Source organism: Carassius auratus, unplaced genomic scaffold (genome assembly GCF_003368295.1).
Source record: "Carassius auratus strain Wakin unplaced genomic scaffold, ASM336829v1 scaf_tig00214477, whole genome shotgun sequence".
Lineage (NCBI taxonomy): Eukaryota > Metazoa > Chordata > Actinopteri > Cypriniformes > Cyprinidae > Carassius > Carassius auratus.
In genome coordinates, this window is record NW_020527672.1 from 35,954 (window position 1) to 54,508 (window position 18,555).

The 18,555-nt window shown below is 34.4% G+C and overlaps 2 protein-coding genes across 3 annotated transcripts; one reads left to right on the forward strand and one right to left on the reverse strand.

Moving 5' to 3' along the window:
• Positions 1–7,876: 7,876 nt before the first annotated feature.
• On the reverse strand, positions 7,877–13,896 carry LOC113092104 (uncharacterized). The gene is made up of 5 exons (XM_026257702.1): positions 13,753–13,896; positions 13,010–13,093; positions 12,679–12,837; positions 9,595–11,395; positions 7,877–7,965 (listed from the first exon to the last, which is right to left on the reverse strand). The coding sequence occupies exons 1-5, from the start codon at positions 13,849–13,851 to the stop codon at positions 7,877–7,879; spliced, it is 2,232 nt and encodes a 743-aa protein (XP_026113487.1). The 5' UTR covers positions 13,852–13,896.
• Positions 13,897–13,995: 99 nt separating this feature from the next.
• On the forward strand, positions 13,996–17,752 carry LOC113092103 (uncharacterized). 2 transcript variants are annotated; one of them, XM_026257699.1, is made up of 9 exons: positions 13,996–14,245; positions 14,378–14,517; positions 14,814–14,960; positions 15,224–15,331; positions 15,427–15,468; positions 15,567–15,636; positions 15,822–15,940; positions 16,166–16,370; positions 17,519–17,752. In XM_026257699.1, the coding sequence occupies exons 1-9, from the start codon at positions 14,044–14,046 to the stop codon at positions 17,617–17,619; spliced, it is 1,134 nt and encodes a 377-aa protein (XP_026113484.1). In that variant the 5' UTR covers positions 13,996–14,043; the 3' UTR covers positions 17,620–17,752. The 2 variants fall into 2 exon arrangements, with proteins under 2 accessions (XP_026113484.1, XP_026113486.1); XM_026257701.1 differs by having other exon boundaries at positions 15,570–15,636.
• The last annotated feature ends 803 nt before the right edge of the window (positions 17,753–18,555 follow it).

An 18,555-nucleotide genomic window follows, 5' to 3' on the forward strand; every position in this document is an offset into this window, starting at 1 on the left:
ACTTTGGACAGAATTGCTCATTCCTGCTCTTTTGTTAATTCAAGAGCTTTTTCATTAGGCACTAACTTTATTTGTTTTTTAGTGTTCAATGTCGGTTTTGTTTACTTCTTTAAATGTTAGAGGTTTGAAAAATCTTACAAAGCGCAAGGCACTTTTTTTATTTTGTAAAGAACTTAAGGCAAATTTGATTTTTTTACAGGAAACACATTCGAGTACAGCAGATGAAAAATTTTGGAAACAGCAGTGGGGGGATAATGTTTTATATTCTCATGGAACCAATTATTCAGCAGGTGTTATGATACTTTGTAACAGGTTTACAGGAAAAGTAATTAGTCACGTAGGAGATAAAGATGGCCACTGGCTGATTGCAGCTATTGAAATATGCGACCAAAAAATTATTGTGCTTTCAATTTACGGATATAACAACAAGGTGAACAATAGAAGTATGTTAGAGGAATTGGGTAGGCTAGTGAATGAGTGGAAAGCTGTTCATATGACAGATAAAATTGTTATGGGAGGTGATTTTAACATTGCTCCAAATTCTTGGTTGGATAGGATACCTCCTAGAGGCCAACAACCTGAGAACAACGAAGTACTACACAATTTTTGTATTGAAACTAATACGTTTGACTATTGGAGATTGAATAACCCTACACTTTTGGAATATACATGGATTAGTGCTTCAAACGGGAACCAACGGTCAAGGTTAGATTACTGGCTTATCTCACATTCAATAAGTAATAATGTTCAGAAATGTGAGATAACTGCATCCCCGCTTACCGACCACTGTTTAATAAGCTTATCCTTGTTAGTAACCAAACAACCGTGCTCTTCTGGTAATATATGGAAACTAAATAATAGACTTTTATCAAATGATTCTTTTTGTAAACAAATAAAATCCCTCTGTCTAAAAGTAAAAGGATTGGATATGTCAAATAAAGGCAAGTGGGAATGGTTTAAATTTGAAACAAAGAGGTTGGCAATTGAAATGGGGAAAAGCATGTCAAAAACAAATAAACTAAAACAGAAAGAAATACTGATAAGGATTAACATACTCTGTGGTAAAACTAATGCTTCAGAGCAAGAACTAACTGAGTTGAACTCCCTCCAAAAACAGTTGGATGAAATTTAATTAGAAAAAGCAAGTGGAGCCTTTGTACGATCCAGGGCTAGATGGATCGAAGAAGGTGAGAAGAACACAACATATTTCTATGGCTTAGAAAAATCTAGACAATCTAAAAAAAGAATTTGTAAATTAAAAAGAAATGACATAGTCATAGAAGACCCTAGCCAAATAAATGAAGAAGTTCAACTCTTTTACTCTAACTTGTACAGCTCAGATTTCCACAAAGAGGACTGTGATTCCTTTTTTACTCAGATTAAGAGTAACATTAAAAGGATTGTGGAGAATGACAAAATAAGGTTAGAAGAAAAAATAAACTTGCAAGAATTAGAAAATGCCTTGAAAAAAATGAAAAATGGGAAGTCACCTGGGATTGATGGCTTGACCTCTGAATTTTTTAAGTTTTTTTGGGAAGATATCAAAGAATTGTTATTGAATGTATTTATAGAATGTATGCAAGAAGGATGTCTTACTCCAACAATGAAAACTGGTATAATAACACTAATCCCCAAAACAAAAAAAGATATAACAAATTTAGACAATTGGAGACCCATTACGTTGCTCTGCAACGATTATAAATTATTAGCTTTAATATATGCAGAGAGATTGAAAATAGTAATTGATAAAATAGTAGATGAAACTCAGTCTGCGTTTATAAAAGGTAGAAGTATACATAATAATGTGAGATTAATATTGGACATGCTGGACTATCAGTCTATTTTGGAATCGGAAAGCCTGATTTTATTTATAGACTATTTCAAAGCTTTCGATTCTATCGAACACGATTTTTTATTTTCTACGTTAGAAAATTTTGGATTCGGAAAACATTTTTGTTCAGTGATCAAAATGTTTTATAATGATATCTACAGTTATGTCTCCTTAAACCCAGGACTAACACCCAGAATAAATATAACTTGCGGAATAAGACAAGGATGTCCAATTAGTCCCAAGTTGTTCATTTTATGTACTCAGTTACTAGCATATCTGATATTAAATCATCCAAATTTTCAGGGTATAAATTTTTTTGATTACGAATTTCGACTCAGTCAGTTTGCAGACGACACTGTCTTCTTCCTTAGGGATAAATCTATGGTTAGCAATGCATTGCAAATAATTTCAATTTTTTCCAAAGCTTCAGGTCTTTGTTTAAATATGAAAAAGTGTGAACTACTTGCGTTATATGACTGTTTAGATACAGAATTAATGTCAATCCCTGTGAAAAAAGAAGTTAAATATCTTGGAGTTAAGATGGTTAAAGATGAAAAACAAAGAGAGGAAATTAATATGAAAGAAAAAATCGATCAAATACAAGTATCCTTAAACCACTGGCTTAGTAGAGATCTTTCTATTTTTGGACGTAACTTATTGTCCAAGGCTGAGGGTATATCCAAACTGATTTATCCATGTCAATCTCTTTACATTGCTCCAAAGAACGTGAGGAAAATTAACTCTATTATATATAAATTTATCTGGAGAAATAAGACCTACTATGTTAAAAAATCTCAGTTGGTTAAGGAGTATAATAGGGGGGGTATCAAAACAGTGGATTTTGAGGCAATGTTAGGAACATTTAAAATAAAGTGGTTGAAAGAGTTTCTATTGAAGCCGGATTCGATATGGTTTCACATTCCAAAAAGCATTTTCAAGAGGTTTGGTGGGTTAAACTTTCTTTTGAAATGTGACTTTGAAATTTCTAAAATACCTTTTAAATTATCTGAGTTTCATAAACAAGTTTTGCATCATTGGAAGATGGTATTTACCCATAACTTTACCCCTCATTGTGCCACCTTGTGGAATAATAGAGTAATTGTATCAAACAAAAAGTCTTTGTTCAACCAGCTTTGGTTTGATCAAGGCATTATCTTCGTTCATGACATTCTAGATATAAATGGTGAAATCTTACAGTTAAAAGAGTTTAGAAACAAATTTAATAATATTCAATGTTCTCTTAAAGAATATAAGAAAATCTGTAAATCTATCCCGGTGAATTTGATACAGCTGATAAAAAACACAATTAGTTTTTCTAATGTCCAAATCAAACTTCCAAACTTAATGATAGGAGAATTAAACATTACGGACAAAAAATGTGACAACAAATATTTAAATAAAGCTTTCAAAGGATATATATATCATGATTATGATAGGAAGACAAAACTTAAAATATTAGATAATCCAACGATTGCAGAAAAACATTGGAAATTTATAAAATGGCCAATTGCACCCAAAGTAAAAGAAATGCAATTTAAAATTCTTAATAACTACTATCCATCTGCGGAGACACTGAGGGGTAGATTTGGTTTTGAAGTTGACCCTTGTGATTTTTGTCATGAAAACCCAGAACGAACTGAGCATTTATTCTTCCTTTGCTCAGTTAGTAGGAAGTTTTGGCAGGATGTCCAAAGATGGTTACAAAATAAAATTAGTGAACTTGAACAATTTACAATAGAAGATATTCTTATTTATAATTCTAAACTGACCAGGGATCTTTCACTTTTGGTTAACCTTATCATCATTATGGGTAAATACCACATTCACATAAGTAAATGGAAAAAACAATTACCAAATGTAAACTGTTTTAAAAATGAATTTCGTATGTTATTATCCTCATTGAACCTTGTAAAAAATTCTAAACAAACTGTAGAAACTATTTGTTATGCTGCTGAAATGTTTTTGATCCTGTAACACATTTTATTATGTGAATAATGCCTTATTTTATTTATTTATTTTGATTTATTATTTTTCATTGTCAAATCTGCATTTTGATGATGCCTTGCCCGGTTTTCTTATGCTGTTGTCTCCACGAGAGTTTGTAATAAACACTTTAATAAAAAAAAAAAAAAAAAAAAAAAAGAGTTCAACACACCAAGAGCAAAATCAGTCGAGATTCGAGAATTTCTTTGCTGGGACACGGTTGCGCTGAACCCTCTTTTGAGTAAGTGATTTATTGATATTGCTACATTCAATAAACATTGGTTTTTAAATCATCATGTATATTAATGATTGTAATTATGTTGTTTGATATTAGGACAACTTTAACATGTTCACTCGTGGATAATGGTTTAGCGCTAGCTACTAGCTAGCTGTGCATTAAGTTTGCATTTTTGTAATTTTGGTATCGTGTTTGTATCTGCCATCCTTTTTTATAATGAAAATTAAGCTTCGGCATTCCCAGCAAACAGGGGACGTCCCCCGGACGTTCCGAACGTCCGCTTAGGTCCGCAGTACGTCCGATTTATAACGTTCGCTGGCGGACGTTCGGCGGACGTTCGGGGGACGTCCGGATTTGGTCCGCGTTTGACGTTCGCTGGCGGACGTTCAGCGGACGTTCTGAGGACGTCCGGATTTGGTCCCCTTTTGACGTTCGGAGGACGTCCGGATTTGGTCCGCTGGCGGACGTTCGGAGGACATTCGTCTGAGACAGTTTGAACGTCCCTGTTTCGTCCCTCATCTGCCATTTCCATTCCAACACTTGAAAAATGCAGTCCTTTATCTTTTATCATCAGACCTGACCAGTGCTGGGCAGTAACTAGTTACATGTAACTATTGCAAAATAAATGTAGCAATTTGTTAATGTAATGTAAAATGTAATTAAATCACAGTTAATTATGATATTGTTAATGATTACAAAGGGAGTTACATTTGAATATTTTCACACATACATATTTAAAATATGAGACACCAATGTTTCTGGAGTTGAAGACACAGAATATGACACATGCTTATTCCATAACTGTTTTATTTCCTATTTTGGTTTATGTAAATTGTTTATTTATTTAATTTTATTTTTAGATTAACTGCCTTTTTTTCCAAAGCATTGTTAGATGCCAATGTTTCCTGTCATAGCTATGCAAAGATTTGATTTCAAAAACAGTATCATAGCTATTAAACTATATCTTATGATTTTAAATCTGTATTTAACCTAAAAAAAATATTGCAAAGTAAAAAGAGCTGCTAAAGTCCTATTTTGAGGTGGTTGTACTTTACAATTAAATTATAGTCTTAATTCAAGTGAAGAAGGATTCTAAAATCTGAGAGTAATCAGTGTTGAGTACCACTGTAACATTAACCCTGCCTGCTTTAAATGATTCAAAATAATCAACATTTGAAAACAATAGAAATTTAGAAAAGTAATCAAAAAGTAATCAAATGTAATCAGTTACATTACTTAAAGTCACTTGAAACAGTGACACTACATATTACATTTTAAATAATTTAATTTGTAATCTGTAACCTATAACATTTCCAAAGTAACCTTCCCAACACTGGACCTGACACCTTGCAACTCAGACAAAGAGAGTTGACAAAATCAACTCATATTGGATTTTAAAGGGTATTTTTGCCTAAAACAAAACTGTAATGATAACAGATTGCAAAAAAAAAATGTTTTGATTTGCTGATTTATATATATATATATATATATATATATATATATATATATATATATATATATATATATATATATATATATATATATATATATATTACTATATAGATTTGAATACATTGTAAAATAAAGTTAATGTTAAATTAATTAATTTTCATTTCTGGAAAAAGAAAATAGGAGTAACTTCTGTAATGAAAAATGTCATTAAATCAGGAGTCTGTTTTCAGTATTTAAACATCAAAATCATGATGCTTAATCATGATGATATAAACTTTCAATAATATAATTGAACAGAGCTACAATTCGGTTTATGCATGAATGAAGAAAATATGTTTGCATCCCAGGAGCTCTACTAGAATGTTATAGAGTGAATGCCAAGGAAAACATGAAGAAAAAAAAGTGAAAAATAACACAGGTAAGACAAATTAATAAATTATTTACGTATTAAACTGTTTATTTGTGCTATATAAATAAACTTGTATTGTATATATAAACTGTTGGTAAGACGACAAGAAAAGTTATTTAGGAAATAGATTATTTTAGTTATTGCATTTAAGACTGCTACACTACATGGAGCTCTAATAAAAAAGTAATATAGCCACACTGGAGATAGGATCCAAGCAGCTGTCGATCAAATGAGCACATGACCGAATGACGTCACTTTAGGGCACGCGGCATGTATCCATGGCAACGCTCAGCCGCTAATGACAGTTAACGGTCATCTGGTGATTTCCTCAGACACGGCTTTGAGTTTTCGCTTTTGTTTGGTCAAAAAAGGTATTTATTCTTTTATATTATTAGACATTATAGATACCTTAACTACTGTTTATCTCCTAATGCTTACATTTGATCAAGTTTACCTTTTTAAACCTTTGCTGAAGTTGGCCCACGCAGCTGCTGAGGTTAGGCTATGTGAACACTTTCTAAGCTAACGTTAGCTTGTAAAGCTGAAATGATTAAACGTATATAATACTGGCAGATATTAAACTTAAATATTTAATTTCCATATGGTAAAAATACACACTGAGACGCCTATATGCGGCAAAAAGGCATGTCCGCTACATTTCGGACCGCTTGGTCTAAATCCAAACTGTCAACAGTCTTTACAAATCGTTTGTCAATGGATAAACGACAGTCCTAGATATATAAAGTCATAACACTACTGAATGTGTTCATTTTGTTGTTTTAGCCCTGGTAAAAAAAAAGCATACTTTTTTGTATTTCAAATATATTTTAATTTTAAACAATACACTGCAAATATACTAACCAAAAATAACACAGTCTTTAAATGCAGGGCTTGAATTTCGGTGCGGGAATGCGGGGATTGCGCATAATTTAAACCATTCCCGCAAGGTTAGCTTTTATAGTGCGAGAAATTCCCGCACAAATATATTTGCTTCATCTCAGAGCAAATGATTAAAAAATAAATTCACAGATGCGAGAAAAAATATGTCAAATTGTCTTTTATTTTCGAATATAATTCCTCAATCAGCGCTGGACCGGCATTTTCTGTCTCAGCGCTGAGCTCATAGACAGTAAACGGCGGAGCCCTGGCTGCTGTAGACAGATCATGTTTCACGCTGTCAATGCAGCGGTCTGCGTTGCGCTGATCTTATTCACACTATCAAGTGTAGGTGCAGCATTCTAACATTTTGAGTCAAAATGACCTGTTTGTGAAGAAATTATCCGCTTCCAAATTGTCGTTGTAATAACGAAACTGAAACATTAAAAAACATGTTGCTCTTTATGGTGTGCGAGTGATAGAGCGCGGCAGCAACGAACCAACTGATCAGCTTACAGCGTCACAACATTGAATGCTCGGCCGAACAGCTGATCATAGCTGTACAGGGCGCCTTTATTATTTTTCATCTCCATAAATATATCTAGTAATAAAGTTAACGCAAGGGCTAGAAATCAATTAATATTTTGCTGATCCTTATTGTCATCATGGAGAGCGCAGTTGGTTGCATGGCAACGACAGACGCCACGAGAGTGCAAGCGCTTGTGGAAATGAGACTGCGGCGCGCGCGCCCGAGCTTTCCACTTGTTTGAGCATGTGACTGCGCGTTTCCCCTTGTTTTCTATTCATATTTCCCGCGCGCACAAACACGGCCACAGACAATGAATTGTTTGGTTAGCGTAGTAGTTTAAATATGGACCGTTGGCTGAAGCGAAAGACAAGTTCGGATGATGCAGATCACGATCCAAAGAAAAAAGTTTTCACTGAAATGGAGAAACTCATTCAGACAGCCATGGTCATACCAGTAGCGAGTGTGTCGTGTGAACGTGGATTCAGCACACAAAACAGGATCAAAACTAAATTCAGAAATTCACTGAATAATACAAGTCTCACAAATCTAATGATCATTTCAGAGCTTGGACCTTCCCTTGAGCAGTTTGACTTCAACAGAGCCATCATCAAATGGAAAGAAATGAAGATGAGGAGACAGATGAGAAACTTAGAATAAGTCACATGAAAAAAAGAAATGGAAAAAATTGACTGAAATAGAACTGAAATGTATGAAAGACATAAATACTTATAGTTTAAACTGAGTTCTTAATATCAATTTACGATATCAATATCAAAAGTAAAAAAAAAGCAAAGAATTGAACTGAACTGAAACACATGAACTGAAATAGACATTAATATATAGCATAGGCCTAGTTTAAACAGAGGTCTTAATGTCAATTTGAAGAGCATGATGTATTTTGTATAAAGTTTTTTTTTTTTTTTTGTTAACTGATTTGAGAACTGGAAATGCACAATTCATGCATACAAATCTGTAGATATTAATAAATGAACATGATTAAATTAGATTTAATTAGATTAAATTAGACCGATGCATCAAAAGTTATTCTCCCCCCCATAATCTTTAGATCCCCCCCATGTGACCCATGTAAGGGGGGAATTCCCCCCCAGTTTAAAAAACGAAATTCAGGCCCTGAAATGTATTAAACGTATATTAGCAACATACTTCTGGTACTAATTTTCAGTAAGACTTTTAATATACTTTAAAAAAATTGTAATTTATTATACTTTATTATACTATATTTTAGAGAAATGTACTAAAAGTGAAATTAAAGTAGAATTTTAGAAGTTTATTTATTTTAACTTTATTTTTAAGTATATTTTAGACAAATTTTAACTGCATGCTTGAAATTATGCTTGTCACAATGCACTGAAAGCATATTTTAAAAATAGTTTATTTAATATATTGAAGATTTAGCATATTTTAAGTTAATTGTGAGTGTGACTTTAACGTTTACTTATTTAAGCTAGGAACTTTGTAACTTGGCAAAAGTGATGAAATTTTTGAAAGCCTGTTATAAATATATTTTCAATACAATATATGCATTGCACAAATGTCTGTTCTTTTAACAGTTTTTTTTTATATGCAGTTATGTTTATTGAGCTAATATTAGAAGTATCATGATACAATCATAAATGACAGGGTCATAATAATCCTAAAAACATTAACAAAAAATTTGACATTAAACACACTGTGTAACAATATTTATGTCAAATATTTAACATTAAACACAATAATATTCAGGACTGATATGAAATATAAGAAAAACCTGTTATGTAATTGAGTTACACAGTGAATTATGGAAAAAAAAAATGGGATTAACATTAACAGTTGCATGTTTTTCACTGGTACAATTACAAACATTTCTGTTTGCAGGAAACAGTTTTAGTCTCTTTCAACATTGTTTGGAAGTGGACTAACATACATTTTGTCCTTAGACTTCACCATTACACATTTGCGCTCTAATGACTGAGGATGTACAGCAAATACATTATTGGTGTGACACACTTCAGTTAGAAATGTACAGGATATATTTAACTGAGCATCTCTATAAACCTTTCTTCCACTCTTGGCTAGCTCTTTAACTAAAAGACAGAAACTGTTTGTATCAAATACAGAAGAGGCCCCATCCTCAGATGTGTAGGCCACCAAGGTCAAAATCTCACAGAATGTCCCATCATTTAACTGTACAACAGAATTATTTCTCTTTTTAAGAGTTGTGTTATTATATGAATGATAAACAACACTGTTGCAAATGAAACGGTCATAAAATAAACCTAAATGAACAGTGTCTCCTGTGAAATGTTCAATGGCCCTCCTCTGCAGCACAGATGTGCTGCCTTTCTTTGGGCAGCCAAAACCTCTGACATTATCTGGAAACTCTTTTGACGTTTTTGTTACGCCAGACCTACCCTGGAGTTTGCCAAATATTTTTTTTATGTTGTCATTTGCATTTTCCATTATAGTCTCTGCTTTTGTTGAAAGACCCCTCCACCTAAGGAATCTTTTCACTATTTGAGCAGACACATGTGTTGTTCCATTAAAAAATTTTAGCAAAGTCCCATTGAATGATTCAAATGGAAATGTGGATGTTGCCCACAATGGTCCCCAGTTGCGTACGCTTGATGCCAAGTGCATTAACAAATGTACATTGAAAGAGACATTACCAGCACCATACAGTTTCTCAAAATTATGTACGAACTTTCGAAGAGCTTGCTCTGCCATATCCACGTGGGTCATTTTCACTGCATCCTGCAGAAGAGTGTGAATTGCAAAAACTAACAAAAAAAGATGACTCCAGTACTTCTTTTTTAAAATTCCACTCAAAACAGTCAAAGCATAAAAGAGCAAAAATGACCTCCATTCAGACGCCTTCCAGAATTTTCGGTCCTTAACTGATCTGGGTGCCCTTGTGACCTCCACAGGTGGGCTAATTAACATTAGTCCCTGGTCTATGTCACTGACCTTAGAGCCCAAGTACCATTCTTCCTTATGGTGCTTACTATCCAACCACAGAGATGTTAACTGTTTCGTTACACCAAGGCAAACACAGTGCTGGTAGTCCGGAACAAATCCAGTGATCATTTTAAAGCTCTCAAGTTCCATCAGAGGGGATGGGCCTTTCACACCCATTATTGGTCTCTCAGGTGTTGCCAGCATTGCGTGCCTGAAATGGTCAGTCTCTGTCCTTAATGGTGGTTCTGGTGTTTCCCATACATATGGGCCACCACCAGAGTGAAGGCAGAAGTCACATCCATATTTTCCATTAAATTGTTTCGTATTTCTCAGGAGGGGGCGGGCAATTGAATCTGAGGAGCAGAGTAGCGAATGAATTTTGCTTGTGTGCTCTGTGTTTTCAGAGTCCCTCCATTTAATACCAACCTGTTCCAGTTCTTTAAGCTGTGCAACAAAAGCAGTTAAAAATGTAGCCATATTTGGCTTGCTGTTACCAAGCCATAAGCATGGAATGCATATATTACCTTGCCGGACTCTTGGTGACAGTTCTACAATTTGACACTGGATTGGCCATATCTGAACATTATTACTTTTGAAAACTGGAATTCCATCACAGTTCCACAAAATTGAAATGTCATCATCCCCCATTTGTCCAGTTTGCTTGAATTTTTGATATTCTGCCCCACACTGAATATCAGAAAGAATGCCAGGAGTTGATTCCTTTGTATTCAAATGTATATCAGGTTTTTCCAAAATGTCCACTATTTGGGCTGATAGGCTAAGTACAAGAAAGTACGACCCAAGTTTTAGGCTGTTCTCAATGTCAAATTCAGTATTACAAGAAGAACAGTTTTGTGGTGCTGTCTCACTGGGTCCAATGTAGGTTTCACAGTTGATACAATAGAAATGGGGCTTATACTGGCCAAACTGTCCATAGGCTTTATGAAAAAGGTATGTGGTTGCTGGCACCAAGCCAGGGAAATGTGCATTAAACAATGTAAGAAGATCCTGAAGTGCTACACCTGTCAAATTGTGCCTCAGTACATATGACATGAGTAAAAGCAGACTCTGTCCCTTCGTGAGAGGAGCACCAGGGTATACAAGATCATCATCTAGCTGTTTCTGTAAAACACAAAATTAATCACATTTACACCTAAAGCAATATTTGAAGAAATGCAGCAGCACTTATAGTGTTGTTCTGTCAAAACAGATAGGCTTACAGTCAACATAGTTACACTTTGAATTTAAGGATTCATCAAGATTAGTAAATGCTGTAGCTAACATGGTAATAACTAAGAAATACAAAAATATATATTTGTAAAGCATTTGTCATTTATAATACTTTTCTAATATCAATACAACTGAACATTGTTCGTTCATGTTAGTTCAGTGTGCAATACCTTATGTTAATAGATACTTTTATTTAAAAAAGTATTAGTAAATGCTGAAATTACCTTAAGAAACTCATCTCGATCTTGGCTTTTTATTTCACAGACTCTTTGTTGTTTTCTTCCACCATCTTCCTCTCTGTCCTCCTGTTCATTTCCATCATCTTCCTCTCTGTCTTCCTGTTCACTTCCATCATCTTCCTCTCTGTTTTCCTGTGCATCTTCATCATCTTCCTCTCTGTCTTCCTGTTCACTTCCATCATCTTCCTCTCTGTTTTCCTGTGCATCTTCATCATCTTCCTCTCTGTCTTCCTGTTCACTTCCATCATCTTCCTCTCTGTCTTCCTGTGCATCTTCATCATCTTCCTCTCTGTCTTCCTGTGCATCTTCATCATGTACCTCTCTGTCTTCCTGTTCACTTCCATCATCTTCCTCTCTGTCTTCCTGTGCATCTTCATCATCTTCCTCTCTGTCTTCCTGTGCATCTTCATCATCTTCCTCTCTGTCTTCCTGTTCACTTCCATCATCTTCCTCTCTGTGTTCCTGTGCATCTTCATCATCTTCCTCTCTGTCTTCCTGTGCATCTTCATCATCTTCCTCTCTGTCTTCCTGTGCATTTCCATCATCTTCCTCTCTGTCTTCCTGTTCACTTCCATCATCTTCCTCTCTGTTTTCCTGTGCATCTTCATCATCTTCCTCTCTGTCTTCCTGTGCATCTTCATCATCTTCCTCTCTGTCTTCCTGTGCATCTTCATCATCTTCCTCTCTGTCTTCCTGTGCATTTCCATCATCTTCCTCTCTGTCTTCCTGTTCACTTCCATCATCTTCCTCTCTGTCTTCCTGTGCATCTTCATCATCTTCCTCTCTGTCTTCCTGTGCATCTTCATCATCTTCCTCTCTGTCTTCCTGTGCATCTTCATCATGTACCTCTCTGTCTTCCTGTTCACTTCCATCATCTTTCTCTCTGTCTTCCTGTGCATCTTCATCATCTTCCTCTCTGTCCTCCTGTGCACTTACATTATCATCTTTGCTTTCACGTTCTGTCTTCTTAAACCTTATCACCGTTTCAGATATCACATCTTGCCTCCTTTCTTCTGTGTCTCCTTTCTGATTTTTACTGTCTTGCAGGCTTCTTTGCACTTTACAATTATCTGCATCAACATGTGTAAGTTGTATCTGAGACAAATGGATAAGAAAAAGTGCAGTTTCAGTGATAAAACAGCAGTATTTAGCATCTAACAAAATAAAAGCAGTATTTTTGAAGGACTGACTTTTACAGTTTAAATGTCTAATTAATTAGTAATAAAAAATGCTGTTAAACATAAACATTTTTCTCTTGAAGTCATACCTTTTCACAAACTGTTCCTCTGTCCAAAGAGTTGGGAACTGGAGATGTACAAAGAAATCTCTTGTATATTAATTTCAGTGGTTTCTGCAAATACAGTACAAACAACATAACTGTAAAACAGTAAAATTTATACACCAATAGTGCCTGTAATGTCTCATGTTTAACAAATTTTCAAAACACCATGAAGCTTTTGTCTTTGAAAAGTTACATTATGTGACAGTCTTGGGTCATATGAATACTGAAAGTACTAAAAATAATAAAGTAAATTATATTAATAAAGATTTTACCATCACATTGGTCCAGTCTTACAGATGGGGTGTTACACTGTAATAACCCATATATACACTGTACTACTGTGTTTTTAGATGGGATAAAAATCAAATATGAAACACTTCTCAGAGGAAAAAAAGGCATGTATCATGTACAAAATATACATTGTTATATTTATATAGCAAATTTATTTAATTTGAGATTTTACAGCAGTTTATTAATTTATAATATTTACCTTTACAAAATACTGCTGTACTTAAAATATTTATTAATATAGTGCTTTTCATAATGGTTCATTATTACAAAGCAGGTTCACATATAAAATATAAAGAACAAATAATGAAGCACCTATAAGATAAAACAACACGTCCTAAATTATTTTAATAATTGCTGTAGGCTATTGCAGTACACCGTAATTTACAGTTTTCTTGTGAAAAATGTTTTCATAAATGTTTTTTATTATTTATGTTTACCTTTTTTTGATGAAGTCTTCTGTATTTTGTTGTTCTGGGCGTCTCTGGTTGAGTCCCGTCGCAATTCAAATGTCTTTTCAAATTACGGTTTGATGCCATGATTTCAGAGCATAGACTGTTTCAGAGTATCTAGTCTCTAACTTTGAATTTGGCGGTAAAGTGTGTGCCGTATAGTTTTGAAGCTCACTGCAACCAATCGGAGCATCTGACGCCTGACGTTACATGTTACGCAATCCCGTCAATCATAGTAGGTCTGTCTCTGCAGGTGAGGTGAAAAGGTCTCGAATCACGATGCCTTACCAATTCGCTATATATTACTTTTTAGACAAAACAGTAAAAGTTGAAAGTGCATCGCTTATTGGGAATTTGGCCAATTTAAGTCAAGTGACGTCGCAGCCAGACCTTGACAGCGATGATAACTGGATTGAGATCAAATGGCCCACACGAAAAGAGCCCGATAGGACAGTACCAGCTAAAGTCCTACTATTAGGAGGTAAGATGATATTGTATCAGTTATTTTTCGTTTACATGTTCAGATTCTTGTATACTTAACATTGTTAACTTTTTTTTATGTTGGTTTGCATGCTGGGGTCGGCTAACCTCTATATTTCTATCGTTATATCAGATTCGTTCAAGGATCTTGTCACAAAGAAGAATTTATTCATCTTGGGTAAAGATATATGGACCAAGGAAGAATGCAGGGGTGTTATCATGAAAAAGAAAATGCTGGAGACCAATGCGGTGGAGGCAAAAAAAGCTAAGATGGTGAGTAAAAGTTTGCAAATTTGCAAATGAATTTGCATATTAGTTTAAACAGTTTTTAAGTTTAAATACATAGCTAACTTTCTTAATACTTGCTACACGCTGTCTCAAAAAGTGAGGTATATAACATGCCCAGCTACCTTCATGTTGGCTTTGGCACATTCCTTCTCTGTGGTGGTAGCTACAAAGCTATAGCGAGTACTGAGTGCTCAGGCAGTAATTTATTAATTTGGTGAGTAAATTATCATTCAATTCAAATTTTAAAGTGGACTAATTCTTTAACTGTATATTTTGTTCAGGAAAAGCAAACCAAGATCAAAGAGACAGCCAAGAACCAGATGCTTCAAAACCTGAAGGTTTCCCTTTCCAAAAATAAGAACAAAAACACACAAGATCAGCATAATAGTGAGGCAACTGAGGAGGAATTTCCACAACAACTTTATTGTGTAAGGGATACTGGTTTTCTGAAGACCTGGATAAATTTTACATTTTGTTGTACTGTGCTTTATAAACAGGACATTACTTAAAAAGAATATAACGCTTTATGAAAGAAATGTAGTATCCTCTTTATACGTTACTTAGTAACATTTTAGAGTTAATACAAATATCACCTGGTGTCATATTAAGATGTTTTTTAAAACCCTAATTTTTATTACATTCCTATTCATTGTTAAATTTTTTACATCATGAATGTGTTGTCCTGATAAAGCAAGCAAAGACTTTAAAGGCTGCCAGACCCAAATCATCCACTCCTGATGATTACACCAGTTCAGATGATGATGCCACAGTCATACGGAGTCCAAACCAACCTGACATTGTAAGTTATGAAGTTTTTCTGATTGCTTTCTGTACATTCTCTCAGACATGGACTCTCTTTGTATTGCTTTTAATTAATCTGTTATTATATTTTAGGGTAGTGATATGGATGAAGGATTACCCGCAATGCAGCACAATGTAAATGTATATTATAACATTCAAAAACAAGTTCATGCTGTAAAATGTGACTTTAATAAATAAAATGTATTATGTCTGCTTTTCATTGTTTGTTTTAGCAGTTAATGGATTATAGCACTGGTCAACAAATGGCACCCCAAATGGATGAAATCATGGCATCCCTTCGTGGTAGGTATAAGCTTTCATTACAGGGGTTGACATTGAAGAATAAAGTTTGTTCCACAATTGTCATAATTGCCATATACTGATCTGAAGTCCCATAATCTCAGGTCAGCTTTTACGTTGCATCAGTCTATCCTGTGTCATAATAAATGTTAATAAAATACATTTGTTTTTCATTTAAATTCACCTAGAACTTCCAGAAATGATTAAAATAATGAAGGAGTGTGTCCACTGTATAAAGTCATTGAAGCCCTCGTTTGGGGGGACCCCATCATCCACAACCTCCTCTTTTGTCACTGAACTTGAGATGGTACGTTACAATTAAAGAATAAAAGATACATTTATCATTGTATTATTTAAGAACTACATTAAATTCATAGCTTTTGAACGTGTACATATTGTATTTTGTTTTGAACAGGGATCATCCTTAAAGTTGTAGGTTACATATATGTTACATCATGTGAATTATCTTGTTAATGGGAACCTGCACACGAGAGATCATACCACTCTTCCATCTCCCTTTTTCTCTATACAGCAACCCTTGGCTGGCAGTGAAGTTTCAGTTCCAAAGAGGGCCTTCCAGCGACTGAACCGCACACGCATGACCATCTTTGCGCAGGAGCTGGCTGTCCTGGTCTTTACAAAAGATGTACTTGCCCAGTCCACGCTAACAGGGAAATCAGGAAAAGGGGCCCCTCCTAAAACCCAGCTGGACGTGGCCAAAGTGCAGGCCATAACAGGTGTGTAATTTTATCTACTTATAAAGCAATAAAAGAACCATGAATCTTCTTGAATCATAAGTGCAAAGTCAGTATGCATTTAATACAGTATGCAGCAGAAGTTGGTTCAATAGCAAATACAGGGAAATAAAATACAACACATCACTGTATTTGCATTAGTTAAGTGGTAAAGTATAATATTTTTTTCTATGTAAAAATGTTTGTATGTAAAATCATTATGAAAGCGCATAACAAAAAAATATAGGTGCCACAGTATGACTTTGACTGGTGACGTTAGTTGTCGGCCAGTATTTTGGTCCATCATCAGTCATCTAGGGTACCAGCTATAAATGTTGCCCTCCAACACCTATAACACGTATGCAGCCCAGTATCATCGCACTACCACCACTGTGCTTTGCTGTTGAGTCTATGACTTCTTTTTCATGTCTAGTAATATATAAAACACCAGGAGCGTGTTGAGTGTCTTTTTCGCGCTGAGAGTTCGGGTGTTTTTTTACTCCTTATCATAGCAACCAAAGCGTCTCAACTGAAAACGCTGCGCTCTCAAGCACTCGCAGCTGGACATTTTCAGCAGAGCACCTAGCATTTTCAGCTGACAAAAAACACTTTGGTATAACTGAGGCCTTATAGCTGTTAATGGAGCTCTTTTAAATGTAAATATATAAACATGCAACTTGTTCCCACGGTAACTGAACAATTTACAGACAGTAAGAAATATACTCATTATGGAGGACTACCTGATATTAGTGTGCTTAAACTGCGAGAAAAAGTGACCAGTGGTGAGCATTAGTGTCATTTTTCATATAGTTTCAGCACAAAGAATTATGGGTTGGGAAAAGTTTGTAATGGTGCTGTGCTAAACCAGACTTATGTGGAAACATACCTGTAACCATTACTGTTCTTAGAAATGTTTGGCCCAGTGGTGTTAAATTTCTGTATGTCAGTATGTGTATGTAAATCAAACCTTTTATGCTGTTCATGCAATTACAGAAAGTTTCAACAACTTGTGTGAATGATCATATGTGTATCACACATTGTGGCATTGAGTGTCGATAGAGAGACTGTATTGAAAATTCAGGCCCCAAAGTATTTGTTCATGAGATAAAGTGCTATGCTGTTCAGCTATATGTTGTCTTTTCTGTTAACAGATGCAGTTCTGCTGGAGTTTCCACAGTCAACAGCATCTGATGTGCGAGCAGCTATCAGACGCAAGTGCAACAATGAACAGTTCGTCCAGAAGAAGGTCTGATGTGTAAATATGTTTTTATTTACACCTCTGTTGCTGTTCAGAAGGTTCTCTGTGGTTTCTTTCTGTTTTTGCACTGTTGTAAAACATGGTAAATTTATTCTGTTAAGTTTTGAAACCAAGTTCCTGTAAATGTAAATAAAATGTTTTAAATAGATTTAAATAAATACTTGTTAATAAAATGTCTTTATTCATGTAATTATTGTTATTATTTTTTATTGACTTTACAACATTCAGCTTAGAGTAAATTAAGTTAACTTTCTGCTTAAAAATCATATACAATTACCACCAAATTATTATGTTTGTTTTTTGTTGTACATTTCAAAGAAACTCATTATGCATTTGTAATGTACTTGAAATACAAAGAAAAAAACTTTAATTTCATTAATCACAAGTAGTCCCTATAGACATGCCTAAAGTGTACTAAGCATACTTGAAGTTGTTCCACTTTAGCACATGAAAGTACACTAAATACACTTGAAATTGTGCTTTATTACAATTAAATTACAACTTAAATATATTTAGTACAAAATTAGTATTTCCAAAATAACACTCTTTAAGTTTGCTAATCAGTAACATACTTAAATTATACTGATCATTAGTCTGACTTTAAGTACACAGAAGTATACCAAAATTTCAATTATAATGTACTTGTAATAGAAATAAAGCACACTTTAATTAATTAATCAAGCACATATGTTGTCCCACAGCCTATACTTGAAGTGTACTAAGCATACTTGAAGTTGTTCCACTTTAGCATATGAAAGTACACTAAATACACTTGAAATTGTGTTTAATTACAATTAAATTATAACTTAAACATATTTAGTACAAAGTTAGCATTCGCAAAATAACACTCTTTAAGTTTGCTAATCATTAACATACTTAAATTATACTGATCATTACTCTGACTTTAAGTACACAGAAGTATACCAAAAT